Genomic DNA, 17,976 nt, shown 5'->3' on the forward strand with positions numbered 1-17,976 from the left:
TGATTTATTTCTTAACACAAGCATCAATCAGACAAACAAAAATACAAAATAATCATATTTAGGCAGATTATAGTTCATCCAATCAATAAAATAAATAAAAATTAATTTATTAATTACAAAATAGCTTAAGTGAGAGTCTTGTCACATTAAATTAGGATGGATACTGCATGTCCAAAACATACTGTATGTAACCTAAAAGACAAAGATCCACCGCTCCACAGCAAAAACTAAAACTACCGCTACGTTTCCTCAGGTTAGATGTTGAATTGTTGAATACTCACATGTCCGTTTGTTTTGGTCGACACAGAAGACGCCGCATAGTCTAGCTGCTGTTTCACACTTTTCCTAAAAGGTAACCATGCTTTCACTGTGAGGCCGGGGCGGTTCCTCCACGTCTGTGTTGCCTTGGCGACATTCTTTGTTTTGCTACGACTGTAAGCTAACACGTCCCGCCCATAGATATATACAGTCTATGGTCCCGCCGCTGAGATCGAGAATGGTCACGTGACTGCACAACGCCGTTTGATTGGTAGAACACAGTCACGTGGTAGAGCCTAAGCGGAAGACTCTCTCTCTCTGTCAAATAAAACATTAAAATGAGACGTACGCGGGGTAAAAACATGACGCGTAGAATACCAAGAGGTAAAAAAAGTACAAGCTCATTGTAGCCTGATGTAGCGGAGTAAGAGTACAGTTTCTTCTTTAATCTCTACTCAAGTACAAGTAAAGTATAGTGATTTAAACTACTCCTAGAAGTACATTTTTTTCAAAAACTTACTCAAGTAAATGTAACGGAGTAAATGTAACTCGTTACCACCCACCTCTGCCTAGCCCTAACTGAAGGCCACCGTAGGTTCTACTCATAGACTGTATACTATTACTGGACAGAGCATGTGTGACATCACCTATTTGTTTGTGGAGATCAACTCGTGCTGGTTTGTCGTGTTTGCTGTTACGGGTGGAGCCATCTTGGTTGCAGATGTGGCGATTTTAGACGAGAGGGAGGAGTGAGGGACGAGCCACGTTACCTTACACGCTTTCACTGGCTATCACATCATAGCCATGCCCTAAAACACTCCCTGCTTTAGCGTTGATTTTAAAATTAACGAGACCATTATTCATAAAATTAACATCAATCTGTATTGCAGAAGACTTAAAACTAGCGATTTGAGACCATAAACTCATGAAAATGTTTACTGAGTTAAATCAAGTCAATAAATCAAGTGAGAAGTGGGTCACTTTCTCATAGATTTCTACAGAAACCGACCTCCTTTTGCAACCGCACGTGTTGCCCCCTGCTGAAATTCAGATAGAATGCAGGTTTCCGCATTTGCAGCACTTCGCTGAACCGGATAATTTGTCCATTAATATTATACGGTCTATGGTTCTACTACACACTTGGAAAGGGAGGGGTGTGGGAAGGAAAATTCAGTTGGTTGCAATCTGCAACCTCCCTACTAGATGTTCCTAAATCCTACACACGGTTCCTTTTAAGGTCATAGGCCTGAATGTTACAGAGACATATCACTACAAAGCCGGAGGTGACTATTAAGTGTGATTTTTGTGTCAGGGAACATATGCCACTATTGAGCCGGTGCTGGCAACATCCACTGCGATCTCCTCGCCAGACGCTCTCTCTGATTAGAGAAGGAGCTCAGCAATTCCCTAAATGCATTCAGAGGAGGTTTATTGTAGGAGCAGGCCACGGTGCAAAGTAACACACTTGCCCAGAAAACCTCCAGCTGAGCCCCTGATGATGATGATGATGATGATGATGATCAGTATTGATGCCAGAGGGGCCTCCTGCCCACTAAATGCCTGGTATGACAGGCACAGTGCCAGTTAATTAAAAGCCACGCCAGGACTGTTACAGTGAGTGAGGAACAAGGGGTTCTGTTTTTCCTGACCCCTCCACTCCCACTGTTCTTCCTAGCACCGAGACACTGGTGCCATAGACGACTAGTATGAAACCTCACCTTTTTGTGAGGTATTCTCATAGATCACCATAGACAAAACATTAACCTCACCTTTATAAAGTGTGATTTTTACACTATTTGTTGATAGTGTAATTAACAAGAAAAATAGTATTCATCTTAGAAACAAAACAATATTAGAGCTGAAACAATTAAAAATAAAGTAACCAGCAACCATTTTTTAGATTTAAAGATTTAAATCCTTTCATATTCTCAATACTTATGGGTAACTTAAACTAATGTTAAAGTTACTATACAGTTTACCTTAACACATTCCAACTTAACTAAAATTCATATTTATTTTAAAATAAATCACTTTTTTTTTGAAGAGCAGTTATTTTCTCAAAAAACTGACACACTTTTTTTTCTTTTTTTTTTAATAAGAGTTGACCAACGTAAATGTTTCCTAGCAATGAATATAAATAATGTATAAAAACGGTCACATACTAAAATGTGTGGTCAGATTTATAATCATGATTACAGGTATTTCCTGATAAGTATATACCGATAGGTCCCTGACAAAGTAGCTTGCTACACATCAGACAATTCAATTTCCTAATGTCTTTGCTTTTTAATTTTATTTAAGGAGGACATGCTGATGCAAATTTATGTAGATTCCCTGTTAGGGTGAGCATGCAAACCCTGTATGCGGTTACCTTACCCTTTGCTCTCGCGGGAATGCATTTTTGTAAACAAGGCCCATGGAGTTTGACCAGAGAGGGAACTGCACAGAAGCCGGTTTTGGAGCGATAAACTCTGGCCTCCTGAACCTATCAGTGTGGTAAACCTATTAACTCTGCATTGTCTTCTTTAATTACTGGTACCTGGATAATGTTTCAACCTGAGCCAACAGGCAGAGATTATCTGTCCTCACATTTTAATTTGCTCCTATTTGTCTAATTCCTAACACTGTTACTGTGCGTTTTTGCGTACCTGTATAACAGTGATTTATGTCCCTGCCGTGCTGTCAGTTTTCTTGATCCTGTGTAAAACTAGATGAAGGGCCTCTTTTATACAACTCTGGCTGATCAGATACCGTCTTAGTTTCATAATGGATTTGAGGAATGTCATTGGTTTGGGTAAATGGAAATAAGGTGAAGGGAAAACTGATGAGGTCATGCCAAGGTAAACTCAGAAGGTTACCTGTTCGCACTGAACACTCCCTCAGCGATTGCTCACATTCCTGAGCCTTATAAAGATTTTTCTTTGAGGAGGCTAGGAATAAGGAACCTTTTGTGTGTGAGTGCGTGTTTGGCATACAGTACATGCTAGGTGAGATCATATTAGGCATGCTATTTGACTTGTGTTGAAGATTCAGTTATAGACGCTGCTTAATTTAAGAAAGATTATGAAGCCTAAAGGCCCAGATATACTTGCTTTTTAACAATGTGTATGTGTAGACAAGCGGCGGCAGCGCAAACGGCATTACATACTTGCCTGCGTACTTTGCATGTACCAGGAGGATTAAACGTATATCCACTAAGGGGAAGATCAGGGCCATGTCGTCCCTGGCCGACACCAGAAGCCACTTCTTGGGCTTGAGTGTGGAACAGCTGCTGACCTGCCTGTCAGATGATATACTGCCCCCACGTTTGTGCTGAATTGCATTTTGCAGACGCGTAGCGCTAATTTCTGTAGACGTGCACAATGTACGCTCCAAAGGAATGCAGGATACGCGTGGCAGCCATCTTACATACACAAACGTGTAGTTAAAAGCAAGTATATCTGGGCCTTAATTGTATTTATCTGTTGCTTTTCTGTATTATCTGTCAGTTTATTATGCAGTGTAAAGCCCTTTTAGTTAAAGGTGTCAGGTGGAGCATTAGCACACCAATAAACCATTGTCACATCACTTTTGATACAGTTGTATAAAAAATATTTTCAGCTTAGTTTTTGCATGATATCTGCTAGATTGCATATAAAGCAGATTGCATTGTAACATAGATTGCATTATAACATAAATCGAGTCATGTTTTCATGGAGAGTAGAGTTCAAGTTTTCAGCTAGAAAACTTTTAAAAGTAAAATACTGATGGATAACTTGCAACACGTTAATTTAGGAAAGTGAGAGAAAACGAGGAGGCAACAGGGCAAGTTATAGCATATTTGGAACATACATAATTGTACACAATACAGAGTGCAGTCAAAACACAACAGGCCAAAGACAACGTAAACCTTAGTTCAATTAATTACAAATTATATTGCTGTTTAAAAATGGTCCATTTCAATATGATTTAGAACACTGTAGTTGTGTGTACTTGTAGTTATTATAGTTATGTCAAGATGATGATATAACAACAGTGAAGTGCAGGAGAACAGGTTTGAGAAAACTGACATCTAATAGAGTTTTACTTTCTTTTTCTCATGGTGGGAAGTAATCAACCAGCCAGGAAGGTGTTATTTAGCCTTCTGTCATGAGCTCTTGTAAATTATAACACTGCAGTGGAGTGGGGATTATTTCCTTTAGGTACTTTTTGTCACTTTGTATATAAAATATCTGACAATTAAGCTGACACAACACAAGCACCCATCTGCTCAGATGTTTATGTGAAAAGAATCAAGCTGATGCTGACATTGTGGGAATTTCTGTGCATGAGGACTTGGCTTGCTGTATAGTAAACTGATGGGCAAATACTTTTTTATAATCACAGGGTCTGTTGGAAGGATTTTATTTCAATAGGTAAAGAGTCACCACGCCCTTATGGAGATCATATTTAGGTCAATCGAATGGTAAGAGAAGTGCGTTAAGTGCCAGTTTGCCCTCTAGTCCCAACTGAATAATGTACTCCAGTTTCATTTAATCACATTCCTTTTCTTCGTCGCAATCTTTTTAATGTTTGGTGTCACTGTTACCAATCAAAGCAGCATGTCCAAAAGCAACAGTTATTATTTATGAACTCATACATTGTTTCATTGTCGAGATATGCAGATATGTTACAGTGGCTTTGCACCAACTGCACAGGCTATTGTCACAAAAGGACAATGTTTGCCAACACACAGAGGAAAGTCAACAGAAAGACTGACAAATCTGTACCTGGAAAATTTTGTGAGTCACTCACCAGTCATGACTTTTCTAGTCATTTGAGGCAGTTTTCAAACAATGTGGCTCTCTGTAAACTAAAGAGTAGAAATTCACTGTACTATTGGTGAAGATAACTTAGTTGCACCTCACTAGTGAAGCAAAGTTTAGTAAGGGTGCACACAGTGTTGGTTATTCATGCTTTCCTCTCCGAGAAGAACACACTGTTCTTTTGGGATGTATTCAAGGACTGGAACTGTGATAAGACTGCTTGTACATAATAAAAGGGACCTGCCCAGTTTTTTGTGGGTGATGGGGAGGTGCTCCACCATTCAATTTATTCTGAAGTAGAATTAATAAGTCTATAGCCATGCTAGCAGCTCTGTGGAGCTGTTTGTAGGCGTAGTGGTGTGTTGAGCTAAATACTAATGTTAGCAGGCTGACATGCTCCAATAACAATAGTTGCATGCTAAGGTTTAGCAGGTGTTGTTTAACATGGTCAACATCTCTACCATTTTAGTTCAGTATGTTAACATGCTACCATTTAAAAATACTTGAGGCTGTTGGGAATGTCATCAGTTTCCAGGTATTTGGACATTTTGTCAAAGTTTGGCCTACTGATGGCGCTAAAGGAAAGTCAGTGTTGTTTCATCCTGTCAGGACCATTAATATCAGTACTGAAATTTCGTGAGAATTCATCCCATAGTTTTGAGATATTAAAGTTTGTGGTGGAACAATCGCCACACCGCTAGCATGTTTAACTCCTGTTGGCCATATTATTCCAAGAAGTAAGACTTTGACAGTGAGTGATCCTTCAGTGTAATACTAGTTTTACGTTATTTTGGTACCATTTCATTGCTAACATCAGCTATCAGGTTCCCAAACAAATGCAATCTAATGTTAGTAAAGTATCAGTGCTATTGTCATTCTGTATATTGTATGAGCTTAATGGTGTAAGGGAAAGTTAACAGACACAATACTTTGATTAGTTGGTGGAAGTAATTACACATGAATGAGTATATATTTGTGAAACAACAAAGGGTTTTTGCATAATGGAGCTATTGATTTCTACCATTTATTCATCACTTTACTTAACTAATGTACCTGTTCAACCTTCTCAACTCGCTTGCTAACTAGTTTTCAAGCACTCTTACACAACTGCATCCAAAGATCCTATAGATAATGCATTCCAAGCAGCGCCAATAGTATGAAATGGTACACACTTCGTGTCTCTTAAAGGGGCGTGGCCTCATTTGATCATGTAGTGAATATAGTGTGGATGGATGAAAAGTTATATGTAAAATAATTTATGAATATGTTCTTTTGCTAACATTAGATATTTACACAGCTAAAAGACATATTAAGCATCACAGAGGTTTTGTTAGGGTGTTCACGAATGTTAGCTGATGTTAGCTTCTCTGTGATGTCAGATCTTGCGAGTTTGGTCCTGAGACAAAAACAGGTTTCAAAACAAAGTTAATTTTCTCCTGATATGTCCATCTGATAAGCTAAGCCAAACGGGAGAGACCTCCATTGCTATAAAGTTGGCAGTTTGAGAACGGGAGTTTGGCTCCTAACCTTTAATCTGTGAAGCGACAGATGAAGGTTGTTGGGAGGTTCAGGATGTAAACGGATGCAATGTGGTCAACTACGGTGCAAAAAGTGGCTACCTGCAAAATGTGTGTGCCTCTTGAGTATATTTCTGGAGGTATCTGATGCAAACTGGTTTGCTGGCATACAACTAGAGTTGTTTGACAGTGAATTAGAGTGTAACCCTGCATGCCAGGTGATGCTGGTGTATCTGTTACCGGGATTGTTGTCCTTGTCACACAACGCTTCGTCCTTCCTTTCTTTCAGCCATGATGGAGGGATGTTTATATTTAATTCATTGAAAACCAAAAGCGTGAATATAGTCAATGGAGTACTCAAGTTTTGACCAGGGTGTCCGGTCAGTGTATCGAGACTGTACATTCTTGCTTTCAGAGAAACGGTGAGCCTCCAGCCCTTTCCCACTGTCATCACAGTGCATTCAGTTGGGTTTGTGCTGATTAGAGAGGCTTAAGCACCTGGCAGACAGCACCCTCAGAGCTGGAGAGAATGCCTCTGCATGGCTGTCTGCCTGGCGGTGCAAAACAAGAGCGAGGGGCAAGTTAGGGCAGGGGCGTTAGGTGTGTGTGGGGTATTTGCATCTGTTTGATTCCCATGACGCTGTTCTAGAAAGAGTCACATCACGTCAGTGGTAGTTTGTCTTTGTACATGTGTGTGTGTGTGGGGCTCTATCTAAAGCTCAAACCGTTGCACATTACAGTCAATTTTAACTATACACAGTTTGAAACTGAGCAACTCTCTTTTCTCTTTTCCCGTTTCATTTCTTAAAAAGAAATGAAACGGGAAAAGAAATTTGTTTAAAAAGCTGAAAATGTTCGAGTAATTTCTTGTCTTTCTTTCTAAACCTAACTCGATTCACGGATCATCGCTCCTAATCTAAAATGGGTAGTCAGTTACAGTGTATTGCAATGCTCTACTTCTAAATCATAAGCACTCTTTACATGGTGTCAGTGTCACTGGTTGTAATTTAGTTACAGTAGTTGATGACTCAATATATCTCCCGAAATCTTCTCTTCTCTTCGTCTATTTTTCATGCCAGAGAATCCATGTTCTACCAAAACAGGCATGCCAACAGATGTTTGCTCATTCAAAATGTTTTACTTTAAATCCACCAGTAGTTACATGTCGTAAAATGTAATCACAATTCCTCTCGGAGCTGTTTTTTTTTAAAATTATTTATACACATTGTTTTTCCTCAGAGACTGCAACTGGGCGCACAGGATCATACCCAGTAGATTTAATCTATTTATCCAAATCTGAGATGTCAACATCAGTTTTGGGTTCATACATAATCTCTATCAGTCCTTTAATACCGCCAGCTTCAGTGACAGATGGTGTCTTTAATATGTCAGTGATTAATTTGGACACAATTACAATGTGATCACAGAACCAGTGATAATATGACCACCCATCATCGAGTGTGTGCTGTTACCAGATAAGTGTTGTCCTAAACTGCCTTTACCCTACACATGCATATCAACGTTTTTTTTTACATCTCCACTCAAGCAGTTGTTTCTGTTCAACTAATGATCTCTTTCTGCTTGTTACTATGTACTGGTAACACAAGCAAATTAATTTCTTTCCCTTTTTTTTGTAAACCGTTTTGGTCTTGAGTCACACAGTAGGATCACAAACATGGGAATGTTTTCCATTTGTTCAGATGACATACATACCATGTCATGTCTGCTCAGCACGCCAGGAAGTAAGCAAACAACTGAACCACAGACGAGTTTTAGGTGTCCTTAATAGAAAACAAAAAGATAAAGACATTGTCTTAACTACATCATTTAAGATCTTCTGTCATCCTCTGTATTCTTGCTGCACAGTAACAAATCTAATGTAATACTTCTGTAAATAGAGAATTTTAGGGAAGGATTGTTCATGTGCTGTGGAGCTGCATGCTTCCTTTCAAACATGTTTTTAATCTTGTTTTAGGAAGAGATTCTTTTAATTCACTTACTCCCCCTTGTGGCAAAACAACAAAGTTATATGTCTCATAATGAAGTCTGAGGAAGTAAATATGTTTGCTGTGTTACTAGAGTTCTACAGTGTTTTTTTTTCTTTCTAAGAAAGCAGTGTAGTGTTATTTATTAACTGTTCTAAAGCTATGGCTCAAGTGAGTGGGGAGCCATGCGGGACATCCCTCGTATCGCAAATCCCTGACAACAGCTATCTCTTCCCTTTTAATGTTTACATGTATGATCTCAGTTTGATCTGTGGCCTGATGGACCAATCTGGGGCGAGCTTGCCTGCAGATGGGGGGCAACAGTGGGATTCCGGGTATCTTGTTGAGCAGGGAATAGGGGATAGGGAATAGAGAGAGATGGTAGGAATTAGGCTGCTGAGGATTAGCGTCTGAGCTCTGATTGTCTATTGGCTGTAGAAACACTCCGCATGGACCTGGACTGTCAACAACAACTTCATCAAAAACAAGCATCAAATCATCCTGCCGTGATCTTTCCAGGATGTTTTTTGACTGACAGACTGCACCTTTAGATCTAAATCTTTTTTTCTCTCTATCTTTAATAGAACTTGGGTATAGTTTCTGTGTACCTTTTGGATTACTTTACAAGAAACCATGGTAGTGCTTCTTACTAGTAACTCTAGTATTAATTTCTACAGCTTTCTAACTTTCTTCAAGAGGAAAGGTGAGTGAAAGCAACACAATTGTTTGAAATTACAAGACAACAGACCTGATTGGTTCACTACTCAAACCAATTGTTCCTGTCTTGATTTTTAAAACTGCTATTCAAGTATGACCAGGACAGGCTGGATCAACTGGCTCGCCTAGGATAGGCAGTAAAGTAATTAAAGTGTGGTCAATGACTGTGGCTGCGGGCCATAAAAACTACTGTCAAATTGTTATGTTTACTCCCCTGATATATGCTGTGATTTGTAGTCTAATTGTGTTAACAACCAAGACTTCTAAATTACAGGGAAATGAAATAAGGTATTAGAATGTATCATATTTGTAGATTATTGCTTATTAGGAGCACCCCCTAATGCTGTTACCAAAGTTGTAAAAAAAAAAATCGTAGCGATCACTGAGCACATGGCTGCCGAGGCTAAATCCTGCATGGTTTTACTGCAGTGTGTACAGTAGAGTAGAGGTGTAGAGGTAGAGGTGGCTAAATGTGGAGCAGCTGTTACCATTACTGGGGCGGCTGTGGTTCAGTGGTAGAGTGGTTGCCTGCCAATCGGAAGGTTGGTGGTTCGATCCCTGCCCCTGCAGTCATTGTCGAAGTGTCCTTGGGCAAGACACTGAACCCCGAGTTGCCCCTGGTGCTACGCATCGGAGTGTGAATGTGTGTGAGTGTTTATCTGATGAGCAGGTGGCACCTTGTACGGCAGCCCCGGCCACAGTGTATGAATGTGTGGAATGGTGAATGTTTCCTGTAGATGTAAAAGCGCTTTGAGCAGTTGTTAAGACTGGAAAAGCGCTATATAAATACAGCACATTTACATTTACATTTTACATTACATAAAAGTGCCTTAGCCCAATGATCCCAGACTGTCCAGAAAGTGTAAAGGCACCACATGGCTCACAGAGTTCAATCATGTGCCAGTTGGTCAGCAAATGTAAAGCTAGCATAACATTAACTTTTGTCTTTTATCTGTTTGTTTTTTATCAAGTCTTCTTAAAATGCAAAAGGGACAATAATCCAAACAGAGTTGGCACTTTCAAAGTAAAACCATAACATTAAAACCAAAAACTAAACTTGATTTTGTATGACAGCAACTCATTAGGAGACATTCAGGTATTTAGAGTACAACTTTTAATGCCCATGGTTCATCACATGGTATTTCTGGTGTTTTTATTATTAGTTAATTAAATATTGAACGGATGTACTATGCAGGCAACAAGATGTGACAGCAATTTAATTAGTGTCCTTCACACAATCTAATTAAACAATACTTGATCATGAAGAAAATGCGTAATACCGAGCATGCGTTTCTGGCGGTAGATTTTTGAAGTGATAATCCCTCATAAAAGTCACTGTCAGAGTCCCTGGAGTTTAATCCTGCATGATTGGAAGGAATGAGTTCAGCCTTTTGAAATTCACACACTCTCGTGTAATTAACTCTCAAACATATTTACGGTGCTTAAATGTCCCTGGCATACACCTGAATGCTCTCATCCCATCCATATGGCCCCCTCATTTACTGTTACAGTAACACAGAGCTTTGAGTTGATCCAGACTGATCCCCTGTCCCCTCTCTCTACTTCAAGCTGTCCCAAAGCGGGGCGACGATGACAAGACCCCTGCACCCCCATTGATCCAGGAGAATGTGTTCATCGAGGGCAGCAGGCATCAGTACCTGGAGAACCTTCACACTGAGGCCCTGGAGGGATTGAAAATGATGCAGGAGGAAGGTACAAAGCATTCTAGTGATACAGTCTTGTGCACTAAATTAGAGGCGTGGCAACACTGTCTGCATATTTCCCAAAAGGGTGTGTACCAGAGGATATAAACACGGCTGATAATTTTAAATGCCATTATTAATCTGCAGAGTTAAATGTTACTCTCCTTGCAGAAAACAATCATGGTATGGAATTCCAGGACAATGAAAGCACAGTTGTAAGTGACAACTCACACCCTGACTTGCTGTTTTCTTACAGTTACACCAAATACACCGTTCTTGTACAAGTGATTTTTCTCTCTCAAAAGAATTGTCTCTCCCTTTTTTTTTTTTGCCAGTCCACAATGACAGTCCACACAGACGGGGAAGGTGGAGGGTTTATGACAGACAGTACCATTGCTGACACAACTTCTGTCGTTTCTGTACGATCATCCGTGTCCACAAGATCTTCCCGCTCTGGACTCACCAGGCAAGGTAACTTCACCACAAGCATAAAATAGTATTTACATCCCATCTTAGTCATTATATCACATGTGGTGATAGACACAAACAAAATGACAGATTAAATATTTATTGGGACAGATTGTATTCCCTTTAAATAGAATGCTTTTAAGGATCAAGGGATAATAGTTTTTATCTCTCTTCTCTCTCTTCTCTCATGCCCTTTGTCTGCACAGAATCAACATTCAGGCCCTTGAACTCTGGGAAAAAGACCAAGACCAGGAGAAGACACACAAAGACTGTTGTGGGTATCCCACAGCATGTTCAGAGAGAACTGGGTATGCAGCTCATCATTTAAACGTATTACTGACAAAATCCATCCGTCTATGAATTACTATTTCAATTGCATGCTCTACATTCAGAACTATTATAGTGTTAAATATGTTTATGTTACTGTCTTCTACACAGACAATAAATATATGGATGATTTCTTTGCATGTCTATATCCTTAACTAATAATGTGTACTTGTCTTCTCTCAGGCCTGGACAGAGTTGGTTGGTCCCTGACTCAGAGGTTAGATGAGGAACAGCTTTATAATGGTGAAACTGACGACAGCACAACCACGGATGGGACACAGCAGGCAACACAGTCACAAAAGGGAGCCAGTGCCAGCCTACAGCACATGAACGTCATCCATTCCCTCAACAAAGGCCAACTCGAGCAGCTCGGTGCCACCCATGCTGGTCATAGGGATGACCTTGCCCTGCTGCACCGACTGGGCCCTGCCTTGTCAGGTGGGCAGAGGCCTCAGTCCCTGGCCGTTCCCTGTATGACCACTGCCAACAGCCTCCAGCAGGAGCCACCAGGCCTTGTCATGTCCATGTCACCCCAGGCCCCCTACATGTCCAAAATCATTCCCAATGCTGTGTTGCCACCCTCAATCGATGTGGTGGAAATCAGCCGTGGAAGAAGTCGCAACAGCGTCCGCACCGTTAGCAAGAGCAGCCTGCTGCTGTCCAGCCCAGCCCCCTCCCGTTCTTCCTCTAGAGCCTCTTCCTCAAGAACCATTTCCTCCAGAGCCTCCAACATCACCTCCGCCTCCCGCTACAATCCTTCCAATATGTCTGACAGCTCTTGTTGGAGCAACTCTGAGTCGTCGGAGACGTTGGTTTCTGACTCCTCCACCATCTCCAGTAGCAGCACCCCCAGACAGATGAGGTCACAGGACGGAGATGCATCTGCTAAAGAGGACAAAGTCAGTGTTTACTCCTCAATCAGCAAGGCTTCAAAAAGCACCTCCAATGGTCAGCTCATTATTAAGGGAGACGAGGTAAAGAAAGAGGGCTCGTTTGCGCGTAGCCTCTCTGTCATGAAGCCCAAGAGGGCTCCTCCTCCTCCAAGCCGCTCCTATTCCCTTCACAGTAAGAATAAGCGACGCTCACGTGATCTGGCAGAAGATAGGATCAACTCAAGGGAATCTCCTCTCCAAAACGCCTATCCCTCTGGTGAGGAAAATGATAAAAACAAATCTTTTCCTGTGCCCTCCATGACCATAGACAACCTTGGATACAATGCTGACACCAGTTCTCTGGACGACTCCTCATGTTCTGTGTCATTCAGTCCCATCAGGTTGCCGCTGCAAGCAATAACAGCAGAGGCTAATGCTGCAAAGGTTGAGGAAACGGTGTCCATAGAGGCTTTACAAGAGATTCTGAAACCACTTCAGGAGAATGATCCTAGCAAAATAATATCCCCGTCCAGTGGCTACTCCAGCCAAGATGGCAGATCCCCAAAGCTTTCTAAACAGCCCCAGTACACCTCTCCAAGGCATAAGATCATCTTAGCAAAGCTTCAAAGGTTATTTCCCGGGTCCACTCCTGCTGTTTTAACTTCATCCCCTCTCCCGCCACCAGATGATCTCAAACCTGAGACCCCAGTCGATGCTGTCAGTGTCAGCCCTTCTGTAAGGGCCTTAAGAGAACTCTTCAACATTCCTCCGCCACCTAAAGTCTATGCACCTCCACCCCCTCCTCCAGAGGTATGGGCTCACAGCAAGCGTTCTGTTGAGCTGCTGCTAGGACCCCCGGTACCTGATAACCTTTATGCCATCATAAAGAAAAATCCAAAGGACAGGAGACAACAGAGGCAGTCTCCTTCTGCATCTACAGAGGGCTCTGTGAAAAGCTTGGTGGTAGAAAGGAAACACAAGAATCCGGCTCTAAAAGTGGAGTCCGTTAATGGATTCCTACATGTGCTGGAGACAAAGAAAGTTCAAGAAAGTGAGATTTTGAGTGCAGAGATTCACCAAGAGAGTAATGACAGACTGGCTGAGCCGAATGTTGATATGAAAGGAAATAGCAAAGTGACAGAAGAAGTTAAGAAAGTAAGAGTAAGTGACTTAATAAATGGGATGTTAGTGAAGGCTGTAGAGAAACGTGAAGGAAGGTTGGCAGCAGTGAGGGAAGAAGAAGAAGAAGCCAAAAAGACATCCACACAAACTACAGAGGTAATGACTGACATGGATATTTTACCTGCCATTTCATCAGTGCGCATTCCTCTATCTCCCTCTCTTCCGGTGCACCCTCCTCTCCAACCTCCCACCAAACACGCCACAAAGATTGCTTCTGTCACATCAGTTGTTGTGTCCCCTGAGTCGTCCTGGCCCCCACCACCTCCACTAATGACACAAGCAGGCCCCAATGGGCCAGATCAGGTTGATTTCCCTCTCCCACCTCCCCCAATGTTTGCTGAGGTGGGGATAGTTCCACCTGTTCAGGTGCCGCCAGAGAGATCCATTCCTGGTAATGTCTTCTCTTGTACAACTGCGTCTGTTAAATCAGTGGTGAAAACAGAATGTGTTAGGGTGGCTGCAGAGACTGAACCAGAGAAGCCCGGTACATCCCAGGGGATCGTACCCCCACCCCTGAGTATCCCACCTCCCCCATCATATATGGCTCCCCCTCCACCAGATAAAGCAGTCTCCCCTCCTGTGACTAAAAAGGTCTCTCCTCCACCGCCACCTACAGAGGTTTTTCCTCCACCACCTGAAGAGGTTTCTCCGCTGCCACCTAAAGAGGTTTCTCCTGTGAGGCCAAAAGAGTCCTCTCCGCTGATGGTTCAAGAGAGCCCCCCTACAAATGGTAATTACGACTCTGTCACATTGGTTACGGTGGTACCTCCTGCACCAGTTAAAGAGGTCTCCCCTCCACTGGTTATCAAGGTCTCCCCTCTGCCTCCTAAAGAGGTCTGCACTCAGTCAACTGAAGAGATTTCCCCTCAAGAGAGTGCATGTCAATCTTCTGAAGAAGCGACACCCGTTATCAAGCTCACTCCACCACAAAGTATTCCACCGCCACCACCCCTACCGTCACAACCCAAGTCATCAGAGCAGGAGATTGATCTTCCACAAGAGAGTATCCTATCCACATCTGAATCTAACGTAGTTTCTTCCAACAGTATTCTCACTCCCCCTCAGAGTATTCCCCCTCCGCCTCCCATACAGCTTCTCATCCAACCTCAGGTTGCACTCCCAAATACTGTTGGCCCAGCAACCCAGGAGCCTTCCCTCTCACCACCATCCAAAGTCTCTGTCCCACTAGCTTTTGAAAACTCTCCTTCACCAGAAAAGGCTCAAGAACTGGCTTCTTCTCAACCTGTACACATTCCTTTACCTCCACCTTTACCTGGGCAGGGCCTTGTCAATATTAAGGACCAGCCGAGTCCTGCAAGCACAGAAAACCAAACCGCTGAGCTGACCTCTGCTCTTGTTGTACAGAAGGGACCCACTCCTATTGTCACCCCCTCCCTTCTGCAGAAGGTCAAGCTGCGATCAGTCAACAGCAGCCCTGAGACTCCTAAAGCTACGGAACCGCCAGAGTCTGAGGTCCCCATGAGGAAGCAGGAGCCCAGCAATTTTGGCCAAACCTCATCTGCCAGTGGCGAAGCTCCTCAGAAGCCCATCAGAAGGTCCCTGATCATTGTCTCTAACACACCCATCAATCCACCGCCCAACTCTCCACCACCCACCTCTCCACATGCCATAGTTATTGCACATCCAGCTTTGCCCAAGTCCCAGTCAGTATTGGTTCTACCTGCATCTTCATCCAAAGTGGCCTCCCCTACAAAAAAGGCTCCTCCTGCCACGACCTCCTCTCCTTCCATGAACCTACAGGAGGCTATCCGCCTGAGAACTGCAGCCAGATCAAACACCGGCCCTGGATCTCGCCTCAGCATAAACTCACCAACATCACCAATAGACCTCCATAAGTCCCCCTCCAGCACAGCAAGTTTTATCTTCTCCAAGAGTAACAAGAAGGTGGTGATTGAGACTAAGTTGCCACCGGAGACCATGGCAACCGTACAAAAGAAGATGGTGAGTGAAGCGGAGTCGGTGAAGCAGGGACTCAAGGTGCCACCACCTGTTGCAAGGAAACCCAAAGCGAAGGGCAAAGAGAATGAGTGTGAAGAGACAGAGCAAACTGCAGGACAGGAAGCACTGCAAGCGAGTATTGAGGGTAAGAGAGATTGATCATTATAAATAAAACGCGTAAGGAAACGATGAACAAGACTAAGAGCCTATGCAGCCACGCTAGCAGCTCTGGGAGCCTGTACTTTAGCACAGAATATCCTTTGAGCTCAATACTAATGTCAGCATGCTATAATGCTCAAAACGACAGTTCCAACATGCTGGCATTCCTGTCATATCATTTAACTGGACCATAATTATGAGCAACCAAGTGAGAGAAACAGATTACAGTTTGGGAGCTGACATTAACTAATTGAATGATGTTATTAATACTTATGGAATCAATTCAGCTAATTTAGAAAAACGTATTGTTTGTACTGTGTTTCAACACTAAAAAATAGCTAATTGAGGCTATTTCAGTGAAGCGACAACACGGTTAACAGTGGTGTTATCTATTGTGGGATAAACGGGAGGTTTTCCTGTTTTGCCATTCGCCTCAAATTGCAGGACTGCAGCTTTAGCATGGTTAATGTTTACCATGTTCAGCATCTTAGCTTGATAGCATGCTGATTTTATGGAAAATAAATCTGCACTAAACAAAAAGTAACTCAAAGTACTGGACAAATTAAAGGGAGATTACAGTGATTCTAATTCATTCTGAAGGAAACATGAATGCTAAATGCCAATGGTCAATCCATCCAATAGTTGTTGAGATGTTTCAGTCTGGACCAAAGTGTTGGACCAACTAACTTAGCTCGCCGTTCCTAGAGCCATGCGGCTATCATGGCTAAAAATCTGTTTTTATTTCATTGTACAGCTCTTCTGCACTCTATTTAACTAATGTTGCCTAAATTCTCCAACCTCAGATGCTGCGGAGATAACAAATGGGACAGCAGGTACTGTTGAAGGAGGCATGACATAATTGTAAAGACTGAAGGAGACCTGGGAAGGACTTACCAGTAACACTGAATCTGCTGCAAGTTGGTCTTTGTGTTTGAATGAAAATAAACTGGATTTGGATAGATGAGATGCTTATTTCAAAGATTTTAAAGAAAATCCTTTGACTTTGATGTTAATGGCGTGGGTCTTAATTTCCTCACATACTCATTTAGCATTTTACTAAAAGCAAATACAGCATATTTTCTTTTGCTGAGGGTCTTCTGAGCTTTACCTCTGCAGGAGATGGGAATATACCACCCTCTAGTGTCAAACATTGATTGTACCACTTATGTCCTGTTGTAGCAGAGCTTTTTTAGTCTGTACTCATTACAATGGGAATTTGGGGAGCTCATCTGTAAATATAGCATGATTTTGTACATTTAACATATCCAGTAATGATGGATCTGTCCTCTGTTCTGTATTTTCTTTAAAAGAGTTTCCACACCAATTATGTTAAAAAATATGAATTAAGTTATTTTTCCTGTTTTCATGTTCAGAGGGTCTACATACAGAATGTCTTCTTTGCAATGTTATTGCACCCTAATTTCATTTAAATCAAGTTTGTTTGTATAGCTCGTTTCCAAATTTATGTTCTCAGAAATCTTGTTTTTAATAATTCAAAGTCCTCTCTGGGCGTGACCATTAATGTCAAAGAAACAATGAGCAGACATGTAATGCAATACTAGACTCATTTTCTGCTGCTTTTAGTTACCGATAATGGCGGTATTGCCTTTCCTCAGTTATTGCTCAAACAGTGGGATCTTTCTGTGTTGAACTATATTTTTCAAACTGGTATCATACACTGTAATAAATCGTTTATAATGGAAAAGAATAAAGATGTATGGACGGATCAAATTGTCTGTTTATTTTGATGTTCAGTTACATTTTTAGTTCAGCCTTCTCTTGAGTAGGATTGGACATTGAGAACTGGTTGCAACTTGGAATAGTTTCAAAAATGACAATTCAATGGAATCATTTTTTCCATTTGAATAGTTTGGAAAATGTAGTTTTGAATCTGATCATCGCTTCCAAATTGAACACTCAAGGTTTTGGTTTCCTTAGCAGCCATGGTGGGCAAAAAGAAAATTCTGTGAAATAAGCATGCCACCTGTATAAACAAAATTGACTGGTTTTAAGTCATTTAAAAAAAAAAAAAAGAAAAAAAAAAG

The 17,976-nt window shown here is 41.8% G+C and overlaps 1 protein-coding gene across 6 annotated transcripts in view; it reads left to right on the plus strand.

The window, feature by feature from the left end:
• Positions 1-17,667, plus strand: part of LOC116670116 (uncharacterized protein KIAA1522 homolog) — a 31,177-nt gene extending 13,510 nt beyond the window's left edge. For 3 of the 6 annotated variants that reach the window (XM_032500444.1, XM_032500446.1, XM_032500445.1), the window contains exons 3-8: positions 10,831-10,974; positions 11,136-11,179; positions 11,300-11,435; positions 11,639-11,740; positions 11,943-15,917; positions 16,735-17,667. In XM_032500444.1, coding sequence (XP_032356335.1) covers positions 10,831-10,974; positions 11,136-11,179; positions 11,300-11,435; positions 11,639-11,740; positions 11,943-15,917; positions 16,735-16,790 — 4,457 coding nt within the window. In that variant the 3' untranslated portion in view covers positions 16,791-17,667. Of the gene's footprint in view, positions 1-8,946; positions 9,248-10,830; positions 10,975-11,135; positions 11,180-11,299; positions 11,436-11,638; positions 11,741-11,942; positions 15,918-16,734 lie in introns of those variants that run through there. The other 3 variants (XM_032500447.1, XM_032500448.1, XM_032500449.1) reach the window with 3 other exon arrangements.
• The last annotated feature ends 309 nt before the right edge of the window (positions 17,668-17,976 follow it).

Source organism: Etheostoma spectabile, chromosome 20 (genome assembly GCF_008692095.1).
Source record: "Etheostoma spectabile isolate EspeVRDwgs_2016 chromosome 20, UIUC_Espe_1.0, whole genome shotgun sequence".
Classification (NCBI taxonomy): Eukaryota; Metazoa; Chordata; class Actinopteri; order Perciformes; family Percidae; genus Etheostoma; species Etheostoma spectabile.